This window comes from Xiphophorus maculatus, chromosome 23 (assembly GCF_002775205.1).
Source record: "Xiphophorus maculatus strain JP 163 A chromosome 23, X_maculatus-5.0-male, whole genome shotgun sequence".
Lineage (NCBI taxonomy): Eukaryota > Metazoa > Chordata > Actinopteri > Cyprinodontiformes > Poeciliidae > Xiphophorus > Xiphophorus maculatus.
The window spans coordinates 11,134,123-11,149,449 of NC_036465.1; the positions used below are offsets into that span (position 1 = coordinate 11,134,123).

The 15,327-nt window shown below is 39.2% G+C and overlaps 1 protein-coding gene across 2 annotated transcripts; it reads right to left on the minus strand.

Moving 5' to 3' along the window:
* Positions 1-1,130: 1,130 nt before the first annotated feature.
* On the minus strand, positions 1,131-14,045 carry rab11fip5 (RAB11 family interacting protein 5). 2 transcript variants are annotated; one of them, XM_023329034.1, is made up of 6 exons: positions 13,277-14,045; positions 9,868-10,397; positions 7,848-8,439; positions 4,866-7,295; positions 3,352-3,487; positions 1,131-2,323 (listed from the first exon to the last, which is right to left on the minus strand). In XM_023329034.1, the coding sequence occupies exons 1-6, from the start codon at positions 13,654-13,656 to the stop codon at positions 2,063-2,065; spliced, it is 4,329 nt and encodes a 1,442-aa protein (XP_023184802.1). In that variant the 5' UTR covers positions 13,657-14,045; the 3' UTR covers positions 1,131-2,062. The 2 variants fall into 2 exon arrangements, with proteins under 2 accessions (XP_023184802.1, XP_023184803.1); XM_023329035.1 differs by lacking the exon at positions 4,866-7,295 and having other exon boundaries at positions 13,277-14,041.
* Positions 14,046-15,327: the final 1,282 nt, after the last annotated feature.

The following is a 15,327-nucleotide window of genomic DNA, read 5'->3' on the forward strand; positions in this document are numbered from 1 at the left end:
TTAAAACAGTCAGGGGCGCCCCCTAGTGGACAAAATTGACCAAGTCTGCTGCAAAGTACACCCCGTCAAACAGTGTGGTCTCTGCACCAGCGTTGATGTCATATTACTGCTCATTTATTCATAACCTATTAAAAAACAGTACCCCTGTGGGATCATCATACTCTTTTTCTGAATAGAATGTAAGACACATTTGAATTAAAAGGTAATTTTCTCTAGTGTACATGGACTCATATCTAAATACATTTAGCTTAATTTAAACATCCCATTAGTTGCACACTGTCCATAGTTATCAGAAAGGTTCTGGCATAATTCTGGCAATACATCTAACTACATTTTATCAGTGATGGCAAAGTTCAGTAAAATTGGTTTGGCCCCTGACATAGAGACTTATTTTAATCATAGTTCATGCAGTACTAAGGTCAGTAATTTGGGGAGACCTTAAATAAAAACTTTAAAAATTTTGTTTGGCATCATTTAGAACAAACAAACAAAACACCACAACCGTTTGCCCCAAAATGTTGATTAGATGAAAGGAAAACAGTTGTAATTTTCAGAAGCAACAAGTCTCAAACTGGAAGATGCTGGAAAAAAGATACTGTCCACAAGTTGTGCATCAAGTTGTCTGAGGGAGAGCTTAACATGAAAGAAAGAAGCCAACACTTTATAGCATGACTAAAAATTATAGTTGGATGCTCTGAAGAGGAATGTTATGGTCTATAATGCTTGACTATAAGAACCAAGTTTAGTTTGGATGAGTACATTTGTTATTAAACTCAAGCATGGTGATGGGAGAATCACTCTAAGGATCTGTTTTTCTTTATTTCAAGCTTGTTGTGAATTTGTTATGTTTAAATGTTAGATTCATGCCAAGAAACCAAATAAAGTAACCAAAGAATACACAGTAAGAGGTACATCATTTGTTAAAAGCCAAAGAGGCCTGTGTGGTAGCTCTGCTGGCTGTAGAAAGACAGAAACGGTAGGTGGTAACCTAACTCTTGCTTCAAAAATTGCTGTTGTGTGTTGAATAAGCATAATTAAAAAAACACAAAACAAATGAATATGTCATTATAGTGCATGATGAAACACTCCATATGGGACTTCATCAGGGACAAAAAACTAACTATATAAGCATCTGTTCATGTGCACTTTATTTTATTACAGTTTTGCGGTCATATAAAGCATTGCAGCTAGCTACAGTGGTGCTTCAGAGTGGCATTGGATACATTATCATGAAAAAAGTAAAGTAACTTACAATACCATTATATAGTTGTTTACAGTAAAATATTACTGTTTCTGTATGTACATAATGCAATAGAAACTTAAACATTGTCATTGGTTCAGTTCAAGTGTGGAAAAACAAGTTCAGGGAAAACTTGAACAAGACATTTTTAAGAGTCTTCAACACTTAAAAATGCATAAACTAAGGCTTTGTCCTCAACAGTCTTAAGACGTACTAAATGTTGCTTTGACATTTGTGAGTTTGCAAAGCAGTTTTTCCTCCTTTTTGATGTTTTAATTTTTCTTTCAGAAGAAGTAATAAGCTTAAATTGACTCTTTAACTTACTCTTTATGGCATGAAATAATCTGAAATTAGATTGTTTTGCCAGAAATCAAACTTTTTATTTCAAAGACAAATTGAGTCTAATTGTAAATTCTATAAGAGCTAATTTCAAAGCACTAGAAAAATTTATTTTTTCAGTCTGCATTTATTTTGAGCACATGCAAAAGCTGCCATTTTTAAGATAAAGTGGCAAAAGCTGACTACTTTAAGTTATTCTACTACAGAGAGCTGTGTGAAATTATCATCTGCGTCTGCTTTTATGGAAGCTTTTATTATAGCATGTCTTCAGTTTTTTGTTTGTGCCAAACTGGGAAAAAGTAACCAGCATGCATGAAAGTTAATATTATGTCTACATCAACAAGGCAGTAGTATTAGCAGGGAGACCATCTGGATGATTGTGAGTTCAAATTAATGGAGCGTTTCTCCAGATTAATACCTCCTATCTGAAAGAAAGAATCCTTGCATACTTTGCTAATCTCCAAAACAACACTGGCTCAGTTGTCACTTGTGCCTTGAGCGTACTTGAAGCAGTGTGGGAGTCTGCTCCATGATCCGCAGTAACAGATTATCAATGTAGTCCTCCAGGTCTCGAACCTGCGCTTTCACTTTCTTCAGCTCTGCCTCAACCTTCTGCAGCTGCGCCCCCTGCTGGTCAGATGCTGCCTGCTGCTTCTCCATGTCCATCTCCTGCTGCAGTAGCAGGGAGATCAGTTCCATGTTGGTAAGGCTCTGATATTGAGCCACTCTGTCTGCGGCAACCTCCTGCAGAGAGAGCAGATTTATGTAATTATGTTTACTCGCCAACTTTTTGCATTTTATTCTAAGCAAAATCCAAACCATCAAAGATTTTCTTCTGTAAACCCCTCTGTTCTGTAAATGGGACATTTTTCTGTCTCTTTAGATTGTCTTATTTCACAACATCTAAAAAGGTCAGCAGAGTCCAAGATGAAACTCTTTGATTTTATGTACTGTCAGCTTTATCTGAGCATTACTTGGTCTGAGCTCAGGATCTGTGTCTCCATCCAAGCTCTTTTGAAAGGTCCTATAAATAACTATTCTCATTGTTTATTTATTTATCTACTCTGAGTAGTTTGGAGATGTCCCCTAAGTCCATTCAAATCAATGACCGAAAACTAAAAGGCATTCTGTCTCAACTTTATGTTTACGTTAACACACACCTTTAGATAAATGACTGAAAATTAACATTTGTCATTTATTTATGTAAATTATAATATAAAAAATACCAAGCAGCTATTTAAAAATAAAATCAAATATTTATGGTTATAATAACAGTGGCTTTGACCTGCTAATTATGCATTATCCATGTAATATTAAAAAACATACAGCTTTTTATTAACCTAACTTGGCGAACTGCGGGTTTTATTGTATTGCACTTTAAATGTTTTGAAGGTTTTGAACAGATACAAAAAGGTGCTTCTTTTATTCTTGTTTCAGTGAAAATGTGCATTTAGTTCTTAACAGCAAAATGTCAGAAATGTCTTTCTGTATCTTGACTGACACACTGAAAAAGTGAGTGGGGCTGTCTGGCCACGTCGTAAACTTGTTCAGATTTTATTTGGTGAAACAAGACCACTTTGTGTCATTTGGTAGTTATAAATCTGAGAAAATGAAGTGGAGTCCCTCAGAATTTCAGCTTAAGGCATAAGTCAATGTTTTCGGTCACAAAACTGAAGCTGTGAAATCAGAACTCAACTGTTTCTTTAAAAATCTGAAAGACTGTAAAACTGTTGTATGAAAGACTAAAAACAAATGTATCTTTTTATCTGTACCGGACTCTTCTCAGGTTCAGGTGCGGCCTGATGGGTGGATCGTCCTGGATTTATGGTAGATTTTAGCTTCTCAAGAACTGAGCGACCCTCTTTCTTCTCAGGCTGGCTGGATGTCAACGGTTTCACTGGATGAGACCTGAAAAGGGAAGAAGTTGGGACCAGCATTCCAACACTAACATGCTGTTTACAATAATGCAAAACACATTTTGACAGTATGCGGTTTCTGAATGACTTAGTTTTGTAATTTAAACTTGAGGAACAACAGAGAATGTTTTAATAAGTGCATATTGAGAAAAGCAGAATGCATAAAGGCCATCAGTAAATAAAGCACTCGTCTTTATGAAAGAATTGAAGTCAAAAATGGGGGAAATTATATACAGTTCATTCATTTAGTCAATAACAATGAGTAATTATTTACAAAACTAAATGTTGAATTTGAACTTATAGGCGTACAGAAAAAGTTGACCAGTTTTAGCTTGATGGTATATAATATGCTCCCACTGTGAAGTCACTGCCCTTTCCATTTTCACTTGTTGGAACTGAGCCTTAGAATAAGAAGAAGAAATCAAGTCCTCAATGTTTAAATAAATTAGCTATGGAGACGAATCAGCTGTCTAGTATCTCTTTGCTTTAAATAAATGTGCATAAAAAAACAGCAATAGCCAGTGGCCAGCTAGTAAGAAACTCAAACATCAGATGATTTACCAATTTGTGAAAGCACATAATTAATCACTATCAGGCTGCACTGACAACTACTCTTTTCAGTGTGGATGTTTTTATTGATGGAAAGACTCAAAGTTATTATTTTTCAGTGTAATGAAGTGCTTAAAATATCACAGGAAACATTAAGATATAAAAAGTTTTTAAAAGGAAACTGTTTTCAACAGATGCCAAAACACATTCATCTGGAAAAAAAAAAAAACATTTGTTTTTTTAAAGCCAGCAGTGCTAACAGCTCTCATATCTAATAATGGATTATACATGTTATATATATAATATTATTCTTTTAAATCCTCCATCTAGCAGCCCAAATATTTACCCTGAATTGTACCATCCTTATTAATTTGTACATATTAGTGTCCATTTCTTTCTTTTGTATGTAGAGAAAACTTGAATCTGCAACGGCAGTGGTTCTACTATGGTGTAATTAGCCTTTTAGGAAAACACTCATTTGTTCTCAATAGTAGCCAGTAGCTAGCATAAGTAGCAGCAAAAAAAGCAAAATGAATGCAGTGCAATGTTTTAAGCAAGCAACACAATATTTTTTAGCCAAAGAAATAATCAAAACATGAGATGATTTACATAAATGTAAAGCAAAACAGAAGCAATGCAACTGCTACCATCCAATCAAATTGGATGTGAACGCAAACCTTAACATGAATGTGATCAAAATCAATAAACCATCACAGCAGAAAACAATATTAACAATGATTTAAGCAAAAAAAGACATCCCATTTTTATGTTTTGTTGTCTAGATCTTACAAAAGGTCATGTCCTAGTGTGAGGAGTCTCACCTGCTCTCCTGAAGGGGCAGGCTGCCAGCAGGCTGTGTCTCCTCAGGTAAAAGTGAGTGCCGTGCATCAGTCAGGGGCTGGTCAGTGGTGAAGGTGGCAGACAGCGAGGGGGTGGAAGAGGCCATAGCCAGCAAAGTGCCGACTTTAGCATTTGGCCCTGTGCTTGAGGCTTGTATGGGGGGGCAACAGACCAGGGTGTCAGCTGACAGGGGGAGTGTAGAAGGGATGGAGGGAGAACAGGGTTCATGTTCTTGCAAAGATTTCCTAATCTTTGTATTGGAAGGGGTTCTGCAGTATGGTGCAACTTTTGCATGAAGATCTTCAAAGCTGATTGGAGTCGTTTTTTCTTTGTCCAATGAAGGTATTGGGGATATTGTGTTAGACATAAACTGGTGTGTTTGGTCACTGACAGAGGTCAATTTAGACTTGTTGGGGTGTTCAAGAACTTGTAAGGAAGACAGCACTGATTTAGTTGGTTGATAAGACAATGGTCCTTCACTGACTTCTGAAATATTCTGGACGAGGGATAGAAACTGCACAAACTCCCTGTCTCCATATTTGCTTTGGCTGCTTGGGCTGTCACTGCTGTTCTGTCTAGAAACTCCTTTTGGTCTGATTCGTGCACTAACAACTCCTGAAAATGACTCGGTCTGCTTAAGTTTGTCCAAGTTGTCGTCTGGGTTCCCATTATCATCACAGTCTTTCTTATTCTTTTCAAAGTCATCATCACATCTTATTTGTTCACCTTTATGTTCAGCTTCAACATCTGGTGAGTTAGATGCAGAATTTTGTTGCAATGGAGCAACAATCCCTTGGCTCTTTGACACACAGGGACCACACAATGTCTTATTTGGTAGTTCGCATAGACAGTCATGGCAGTTGTCTTGGCAAACTGGTGATACTTTGCAAAGTTTTTTAGAAGATGCAGTTACTTCAAAAGAAGAGTTCAAAGTGGTTATATAGGTGTCCTTTAATGTGAATATGTCCCCAGATGTGGTCTCCTTCTGGTAAATGTCTAATTGTGAATCTTGGGGTAGAACGTTTTCTCCTAGATTGCTTTTGAAATGATCGGCTGCTTCAGATTGAGAAGATCCATCTGAGTCAATGAAACCAAAATCTGAATTGCTCACATTCATGTTAAGGTCTCCTAGTGTTAGTGAAAAAGATATGTTATTGTTGAGGCATGTGGATTCACATGGGTTAGGTTCTTCTGTCTCCTCTGCTGTAGTATATGATATATTTGGTACATCAGGGGGAACACTGGACAGTATGCTGAAATGGTCACTATCAAGAAGCCCTTCAGACCCTGAGTTCTTGAATGAGATTTTATCCCCTGCATTTTCCTCAGTGCTCATTGATAAATGATGACTGTTTAGTCTTTGTTGTCCATAATTTCCCCTGCACGCACGTCTGTACAAGTCTTGCTCAAACAATGTTCCACCCCAACAGTCAGCTACATCTTCCAAAGGTTCATATTTGAACCTTTTGGAGTTCTCTTCAGATATAAGTCCAAATGAGGTGTTGTTTGTATATGGTTGGGTGTGGACGCCTACAGACTCTGATGTTCCGCTGCTTGAACTTGTGTTGGGAGAAGGGATCTCTTTTTTGGATTCACCCTCCCTGCCATGCTGCAAAGATGCCACACCAGTCTGAGAGAGGAGATAGGCTTCTTTATGGACAGCTAATTCCTGGCCTCTGTGCAGCCAGCCATCTGAGAAAATTTCATTCACCGAAGTCCTTATAAGTCTCCTTGGAGGTAAAGGTGGAGGCTCGTCATTGCATCTTTGCAGTTCTTGTACGTAGTTACAGCCAATGTTTTCCACTGGAGAAAAGCTACGTTTACAAGATAAGGTTGGACTGGTTCTGGGCTCTTCTGGAGGAAGTCTACCTTTAGGGGAGTTGAGTCTACTACAGGCAAAGGCATCAAAGGATTTCTCCCATTCTCCTGGATGCTCAGACATAGAGTAAGGAGGGGAGTGGATAGGGGAGCCAGGCGTGGTTCCTTTGGGCACTAAAGCAGGTAGTGATATCTGCTTAGCAACTGGCCGGGGGCGCTCACGTTTTATTGAAACCCTATTTTTACTGCTGACTTCAGGATTTGTGTCTGCTGGCAGAGTGGTGTAATGAAAGGGGGGTGAGTCTGATAAGGAGCATGGTGCAACAGAAGGCAACTTCTCTAACTCTTCTGCCACAAGCTCCTCAAAAAAGGGGTTGCGCTGCATACATGGCAGAAAAGGGTTGGAAGGGGAGAGAGGGTTTGAGGAAGGAGAAGAGGAAGGGGTGAAGAGGTTGATGTGACTGTGATTGTCGGGTGAAACATGACCAGAGGGAGAAGCAGAGGGAGAGGAGCACGGAGGAGGTACTGGGGAGCAAGGAGAGAGGGAAGGGGGTACATCTGAGCTGCTTTCTACCATAGTAGAAACTTCCAGCCTGTAGAGGAAAATAGGGCAAAATATTCCTCTTGGTTAATGATGTGCCAGATTACCAGCTGGGGAAAATCAGTTTACAAAAACAGAATACTAGCTCATTAACTAGGATAAACCTTCTCAGCTAAGTTCAGTTTAAAGATATCAGATCATAAAAGCAGAATTGTGGAAACATAAATAAGAAAAAGCAAAGCCCATTTGCAAAATAATCAAGCAAAGAAAGAAATAAGTGATATACAGTAGCAATTCAAGCTCCACCTACACTTTCAGGTACAGTGTTGGTGAGTGCTGGGTGAGCAGGTGTGTGCACGTGATGCAGTTTGGAGAGAAAAACACACTGAAAAAAATGGCAATGCTGAAGTGCCAAATATGAAAATACGGATAGTGATGATGATACCATGTGATTCTAAAAAGGCCAAAAACAAGTAATTCTGTTTTCAAATGAGCACATAGCAGAACAAATATTTGATTTTGACACCCATTTTATTCAGTATGCCCCAAATGGAAACCAAATATGTTCAAAACTGTGGAAAACCTATGATGATTCCTGACTCACCTTGGCTTGTTCTGGGAGTCTCCGGAGCCAAACCAGCCTCTGAGCCTTCCCTCCGATGAAGCACCAGCCTGGTTTAGGTCTGACTTAGTAGGCAGAGAATCGCTCCTCCCTGCAGAGAACAACGTCTTTCTCAGTTTCCTTCCTTTTTCAGGTGAACAACCTGCTGAAGATACAATTGGCATTGCTGCCTGAACAGGGCAATCTGTCTGAGCCTCTTGAGCTAATGCTTCTTTCTCTTCCTCCTTTTCCTCTTTCTTCAGCTTATCAAAGGACCAGCGCCGTCCCTCGGTAAAGGAACTTTTCTCCTCTCCTCTTTTTGTGAGATTCTGCAGAGACCGAGACAGTGGTGAACATTTCTCCAGCAGAACCAGTTTGGACGGGAGTGCTCCAGAGCTTTTTGGAGTCAATTGCTCTGAATCGTAGACATGGCTTCCATTTATACAGAGAGATGACTTGGACTGAGTCATGGTCTGACCCTTGAGAGACTCCACGGCGACATTTGATCGAGGGAGGGCTGTGGTGATCTTACTAGCTTCATCGCTGAAGGCTCGCTTGTGCGTAAGAATCTTGGTGGTGTGCTGGGTGGTGAGCACTATCAGAAAGAAATAAGAAGAGATATAATCACTTTTTAAATTGTAAAATATGAAGGATTATGTTAACAGCAGCGGAAAAGAATATTCAAGTTTACTCTTAGAGTTTCCATGCAGGTCTGCTTCTCTCTTGCAGGGAAAGTTGTGCAGATTTGACCTTTTCTCTACTTTAGGATCTTTTTCCTGGTCATGTTAAAGTTTCTTTACCAAACCTTTAGGTGTCGTCTACATGTATTGCTAAAAGTATTAGGTCTTTATTTAAAAAAACATTTGTGGTGTTTCGGCCACATGTGTAGCCAGCACCTAGGCATGCAGACTGCTCCTACAGGCATTTCTGAAAGAATGGATCACTTTGAAGAGTTCATTGAATTCCAATGAGCTACCGTGAAAGAATGCCACCTGTGCATTGTCTGATCTACACAGAGTCCGCATCTCAGCCTAATAAAATACATTTTATAATAATTAGAGCAGACTTTGCCTTCTAATTCCACATCAGTGTCTGCCCTCACAAACATTCTTCTGAAAGAATTGTTATATGCTCCTATAAATTCACGCCTCGCTTGCTTTAAATAAAGATTTGAAACTGATACAGGTGTGAATAGAATACTAACATCTTATTACATCCTAAGCTATGGGTTAGGATTGAAATGTCTCTTAGATTCATAAAGGGAAGTGACCCAATAGTATTGACAATACACCATAATCTGACTTTTTTAATTACCTAGATGGCCGTAAACTTAAAAGAATCATTTTCTGTGTGCCTGTTAATATATGTCCAAATATCTCTGTTTCAGAAACTGAGAAAGCTTCTTGATTCTTAATTTTTGCTAAATTATAAGACTAATTCATTAATGAACATTAATGTTGATTGCAGAAGCTTACTCAGACTAAAGTTGTGTATCTTTTTTACAGAAGTGGAGCTTTGTTGAGTTTAGTTTCTTTGCCTTAAGCATGGAAACATAACCAACAGTCCAAAATAACATGTTTCCAAAAGCAATTACCAAGGAATGTATTTACTTTTCAAAAACAGGTAAACTGTTGAATTCCTTGTAGCAACCAACGGACCTGAATAGACAACATTCAAAGCAGCAAGCAAAGACAGAAGCCTTATCCTACAGTACAAGGAGTACAATTTATATTTGTCTATTTGTTTAGAAATGTATTTATGTGATCAGGTTCACAATAACTTTTCAAACTATAAAGATACTTTCAGAAACTTCTGTATCTATGAGTTTGGTAGCTCTATACATAGCTATATAGCTACCACATAAATAAGATCTAAATAAATGTATTTTATTTAACATTATTGTAAAATTTGTATCATTTTTGTTGCTTTTGAGACCAACTTATCTTTGAGAAGTGGCAAACATCTGCAGTTTAACTAAAAACATTGATTAATTTAATAATTCTGCAAATAATTTCAGACCTACCTTTTTTTGCTAGGTCTGCTTCTCCATAGTGTGCATCAATTCTCACTTTGCTTGTGTAAATGGGGGAGCTGGGGGGGTCTGACAGCAGATCCAGGCTGGGCGGAGGGCCAAGGTTATCACTGGCCATGGAAGACAAGCTGCTCTCTGAGGCCAGAGATGAGCACGACCTCGTGTCAGATGACTTTCGCAGTCTTCCCTTGAAGAAGTCTTTCATCTTGCTCCTCTTCTCCTCTGTTATCTCCACCTCTTTTGACTTCACCCCAACCCCTCCCTCCTCTCCAAACGGTTGCCCCAGGGACCCTGACAACGCAGCGTAGCGGCCCGGCACAATGGCTGAGGAAGACTCCACATCACCCCTTTTCCTCCCAGTGACGCGATCCTTGAGCTTGCCGAATGCAGACCGGGGCTTGTCTTTCATGGTGAGGTCGAACATGCTGGCGGTCATGTTGTTGCGGGTGAACTGGACCGTCACCTGAAGTTCACCACGCTCCTTCTCTTTTCTACCCGCCTTGGAGTTCAGCTTGAACCATCTACAGAAAAAAAAGAGTCCAATGCATCTTTGTTTTAAAGGGGTATTATTCTGTATTTTCCAGGCATATAGCACCATTTCACAATCAAGTAAGTAAGTAAGTAATCAAGTGCAATCAAGTAACTATGTTCAGATTTTTAGTTGTCACAAAAAAGCTGAACATATCACTAACAACTTAAAAGAAGTGAGATTTTGTAATTTGACCACTTTTAAATGGACCTCTGTCTCTTTAAAAGGCTTCTACTCTTTCCAACCCTCCACCTTCAGCAGGTCATAATAACAATGCTCCTCAATTATGACAGTTCTACCAGGTGTTTTCTAACTGCTGCTGCCACTAGTCTGGAGGAGTTTTGTGGGGAATGCGTGAGGGAATGGGTGCTCTTTGGGGCGGAAGCTCAACTGGAGTCTGCAGCTCCAAGGAGGAGCTTTGGGTAAATAGGTTTTGTATGGGCAAGCTTTTAGGCACCGCTAAATGGCTGCTATGTGAGACTCAGTAATTCCTCCAAGATGTAAGATAAAAAACAATAATCCAGGTATGTTTTTGATGAGGGAATGAAATTATAATATAAAGCTCAAACAATTGGATTTTACATAATACTCCCCTTTGAGAGCTTAGAAAAGAACTTGTGCAATAAAAATAATAGTTTCTCTGAGTAAAAGTGTCCCAGTTATAAAACTTTTAGATAAAGCTCAGCGGTGTGTGCTTTAGTTCTACATTTGGCAAAATTATTTGAAAGCCTCACAGCTACAAATGGAAACTCATATTTCTCGAAGTGCACAAAAAAGGTCAGCTGAAAAAAAAGCATTAACAGATAAACTGGGTCAACCAATGAATTCAGTCCTTTCTCTGTTCCTCCCTCTCAGGTCCACTGAGAAACTGCTACAGAACGAACAGCAGGAATTCAGTGAGCATAGAGGGAGCAGGATCCTCAATTAAAGCCAGATGTTGCTGTTTTACTCTATTCCAGTGTTTCAAATAACAGAAAGGCCAGTTGCGTCACCTGTTGTTGTATGAAACACGGGTAGTTCCCTATCATTCACAGTTAATCATTTAGACTGATAATAACCAAAAATGGATATTATTTATATTGACATTCCATTGAAAGTGATCATTTTCATGTTGTCCGATCACCTGTTCTAAGTGTGACACTTTACTTTTCTTCATTGAATGCAAACGATGAAGACATCACAGAAGACCTGCATGATAGGAAAAAGGTCTCTTGACCCAGAAAAGTGGATGCTTACTTCTGCCTAACTGTACCTCTTGACTTGTGAACCAAAAAGGTAATGAGTGAACGACATGAGTTTGGAGGGAAAACAACCACTTATGGTGTTTTGATTGAACTGGTGAGTCAGCCACATTTAATACCCTGCAAAAACCATTATAAAAGAACAATGTTGAATCTTTCCAAGACTTGACAGCCAGTAAGTAATCTAAAGCAGAACTCCAATAAAAAGAAACTGACCGTATGCACAGGTTCTTATATAACCTGTCAGTTGGGTAATGTTCGTCATCGATTTTCCAGAAATATTTTTATTTTTTTATTCAATGTGTTTATAGGTAGTAAACAGATGCAAAGAAGAAAAGTATCAATAATTTTTTTTAAAGAAAAATAGGAAATTGTGGCACACATTTGTTTTCATCCCCCTTTACCCTGATGCCCTTTAATAAAATCCAATGTAACCAGAACCAGTTTAACAAAGAACTAAGTAACACAGCAGTTATGTAGGAGACAAGGTTGTGGAGTATGTAGAAGGGTTAGTTCATAAACAATATCACAAGCTTTTGACATTTCACAGAGCACTGTTTAATCCTTTCTACATAAACAGAAATATTTTGGCACAGCTGTAAACATATCAATACATGACTGTCGGCCTAAACTAAAACAGCCAGGAACCGTTGACAACATAAATGTTAGTTATACACCTCCCAATTATAGTTTCAATGGAGGAGTGAAGCAGGAAAGCTCTTTTTGAAATAAAGCAAAAAAAAATAAAAAAGTTACATTAGCAGTCTAACAGAATGTGTTAAACTGTTTAATCGGCAAGGCAGTGTTCAGGTCATGAGAGATCAAACCATCCCCAGAGTAAAACATGTTGGTGGTGGAATCAAAGTTGAACAGGGGAGGACAGTGAAATTCTGTAAGAAAACATGTTGGAGGCTACAAAGCCTTCTATTATGACTGTAAATTCATGTTCATTTACAGAAATATTTGTTTTTATGTCCTAATCTTTAGCTGAGGCTCAGTTCAATCACAGGTCTTAAGGGCTATTTAATGCAATATGTTCTCTAAAGCCATCTGACTCTCACATAATCAGCTTTTAAAATCTATTCCCAACTATTAACTGAAATTTTCTGTCACAGCCGTGAACTATTTATATAACAACATCAGAAGAAAGTTAGATGTGTCAATCTCAGCAGCCACATGCATAATGATTAACATTTTATGTGATGCTATTAATAGAAAATTACAGACACAATGGCTGCTGTTGTCAGACATGTTTTCTCTGAAATTGTACAAGATTGTCGGGAAATGTTACTTTTGCATGAAGACTGACTTAATGGTCACGATGAAGACTCGTGCAACAGTGAAAAGTGCAACTCATCTTGTTTACTTGCGGTGCATTATGGGAACCTCTGCTACATCAGTCCATAGGTCAGGTCTTTCTGAGGATGTTGCTTCTGCATCTTGCATCCCTGTCCTGTCTGCAGAACAGTTCTGGTTCCTTCTTACACTAACTCATTGAGAATAACCGGTTAGCTCAGCTGATGCACATGACTGATCATCACAAACTAAAAATACCAGAGTCTTCCTCGACTATTAAAAACACTGTCTAAAAGTGAGAGGATAGTTAACTAAAATGAAAATGTGAACTTACTCATCTCTGGGACACATTCCGTCCTGGAATATCTTATCCAGAGGGATGATAGTTTGACCCAGAAACACGTCCAGCCCGATGAGGACCCGGTGCATGACGGTGAGAACCAGGTCTCCGCTCCCCGGGGGGAACGCGCTGCGGCCGCCCTCCTCCAGGATCCCGGGGAGCAGCTCGAAGCAGCACTCCTCGTTCCACACGGGCACCTCCGCCTTCTCCACCAGCCCGGTGGTGTACTTCTCCTTCCCCACCTGGATGATGGTGTAGAGGTAGCGGCTGCCGTGCTTGCCCTTGGTTCGCAGCCCCCTGGCGCGGAGCACGGTGACATTAACATGAGTAGGCACCCACCGCTGATCATCGTCCAGATCTATCAAGGACATCATCTTGTACCGCTGCCCCCCTTTAACTCAACACACGCAGTTTCACTCACTGATGTGTCTGATCAGCTGATCGAGAGGTCATACCCCCCTTTTTTTTCTCAGTGCTGCGCAAAAAATACCGCTGCAGGGGGGGGGGAAATCTCCCAAAATTCCGACGAGCCTCAGTTTTCAGTCTTCAGTTTCAGCCGCTTCTTGCTGCTTAAACTCAGTCAATGCAAATCACATTATAGTGGAGCAGAAATCATCTGCTCCCGTTCATGTCGCATCATCAACGAGTTGACGGTCCGGAATTTGCTCATTGTGTGTCCACGGCCCGCCCTCCTCCACCACAGCAGGCCCGCATAGAGAGGAGAGAGATGCCGCAGAATTAAAGAGAAACACCCAAAGCTGCATGCGTCTGATCCAGCGAGACACAGAAAAGCTGTGTGAAGGTACAAAGAAAGCAGCCCGCCTGCGCTGCGTTTTAATAGGTGATAAGTGCAATATTCAATTTAATAACTGTTAAATTCATTTCTTGCAACTACACTGCAAATCTTACAAAGTATTTTTGGTCTAGTTTCCAGTGTAAATATGTTAGAATACTTGAAAAAAAAAAACAAGACTGACTGTAAGTAAATGTTCAGCAGGATATATGAGCTTGTTTTAAGTAAACTATTCCTTAATATTGTCATAATCTGCCAATTGAACAAATACATTTTCATCAATATTGTTACTGACTTAAAACAAGCTCATATATATTGCTGAACATTTACTGGTAAGTTAGTTTTGTCTTGTTTCTAGTGTTTCAAGTGTAAGATTTTGTGCAAAAACACAAAATCTTACCAAGAAGATGTTCTCGTTAATGCTAATCATCTTGTCCATGAAAAGACAGTAATGTTTATGATTAGATGGCATTATTGTCTTGCAGCAAGGAGGTCGTGGGTTCAAATCCCTGTCATATTTCCTTCTTTATAAGTTGCAGCTTCCTCCAACAGCCCAATAACATCACTATGAGGTAAATTGGTTACATAGGCAATGAATAGATACAAAATGTCTCTCAAAAGTTCCACATTTTTGAAAAGTAAACAAAATAAATACCTGAACAACAAACAAATCTATTAGTGGGAAATGCACACGCTTAGAGTAATACTATTTTGAGGCAAGCTTTGATTTATTTTCAGCATTCAGCCTTTTGGAGTTCACACCTAACTGCATTTATGCAGGAGTATAAATACCTCTGTGTTCACCTGGACAACAGACTAAACTGCACTGTACAGTGAAACCATGTAAAAGACACAGTAAACTTTACTCTTAAAGGAAAGCTCACAGTTTGGAGCAAAACTCTGCAGACTTTCCATAAGTCTGTTGTGGAGAGTGCAATCTCTCCGGTAACCATCTGCACAGACGCCTTCATGGCAATATTTTTACTAGTTAGTTACATCTTTCTTGAAACTGCAGAGCCACCATGTGGATTTTTGCAGCTTGGACTGAAAAAATTTCACAATCACCTCCTGAAATCCTCCAGACGGAGGAGCTGTAGTCTCATCTTGACTCTAACACCGACATGGACTCATTTCTACAAATTATTTAGAAGTTTTGACTGGATAAAATGAAGCAGCAACATTTCTCCATTGTACAACTATGGAAAAATATTCAACTAAAACTCATCACTGATATTCTCACCATTAAAAAAAA

Bases quoted from the DNA above. Each gene is read 5' to 3' on its own strand.
- rab11fip5 (XM_023329034.1), bottom strand. From the start codon at position 13,656: ATGATGTCCTTGATAGATCTGGACGATGATCAGCGGTGGGTGCCTACT. The intron at 7,296-7,847 runs GTGAGTCAGGAA...TTTCCTCTACAG, and splicing joins GACTCCCAGAACAAGCCAAG to GCTGGAAGTTTCTACTATGG. The intron at 3,488-4,865 runs GTGAGACTCCTC...TTCCCTTTTCAG, and splicing joins CTGCCCCTTCAGGAGAGCAG to GTCTCATCCAGTGAAACCGT.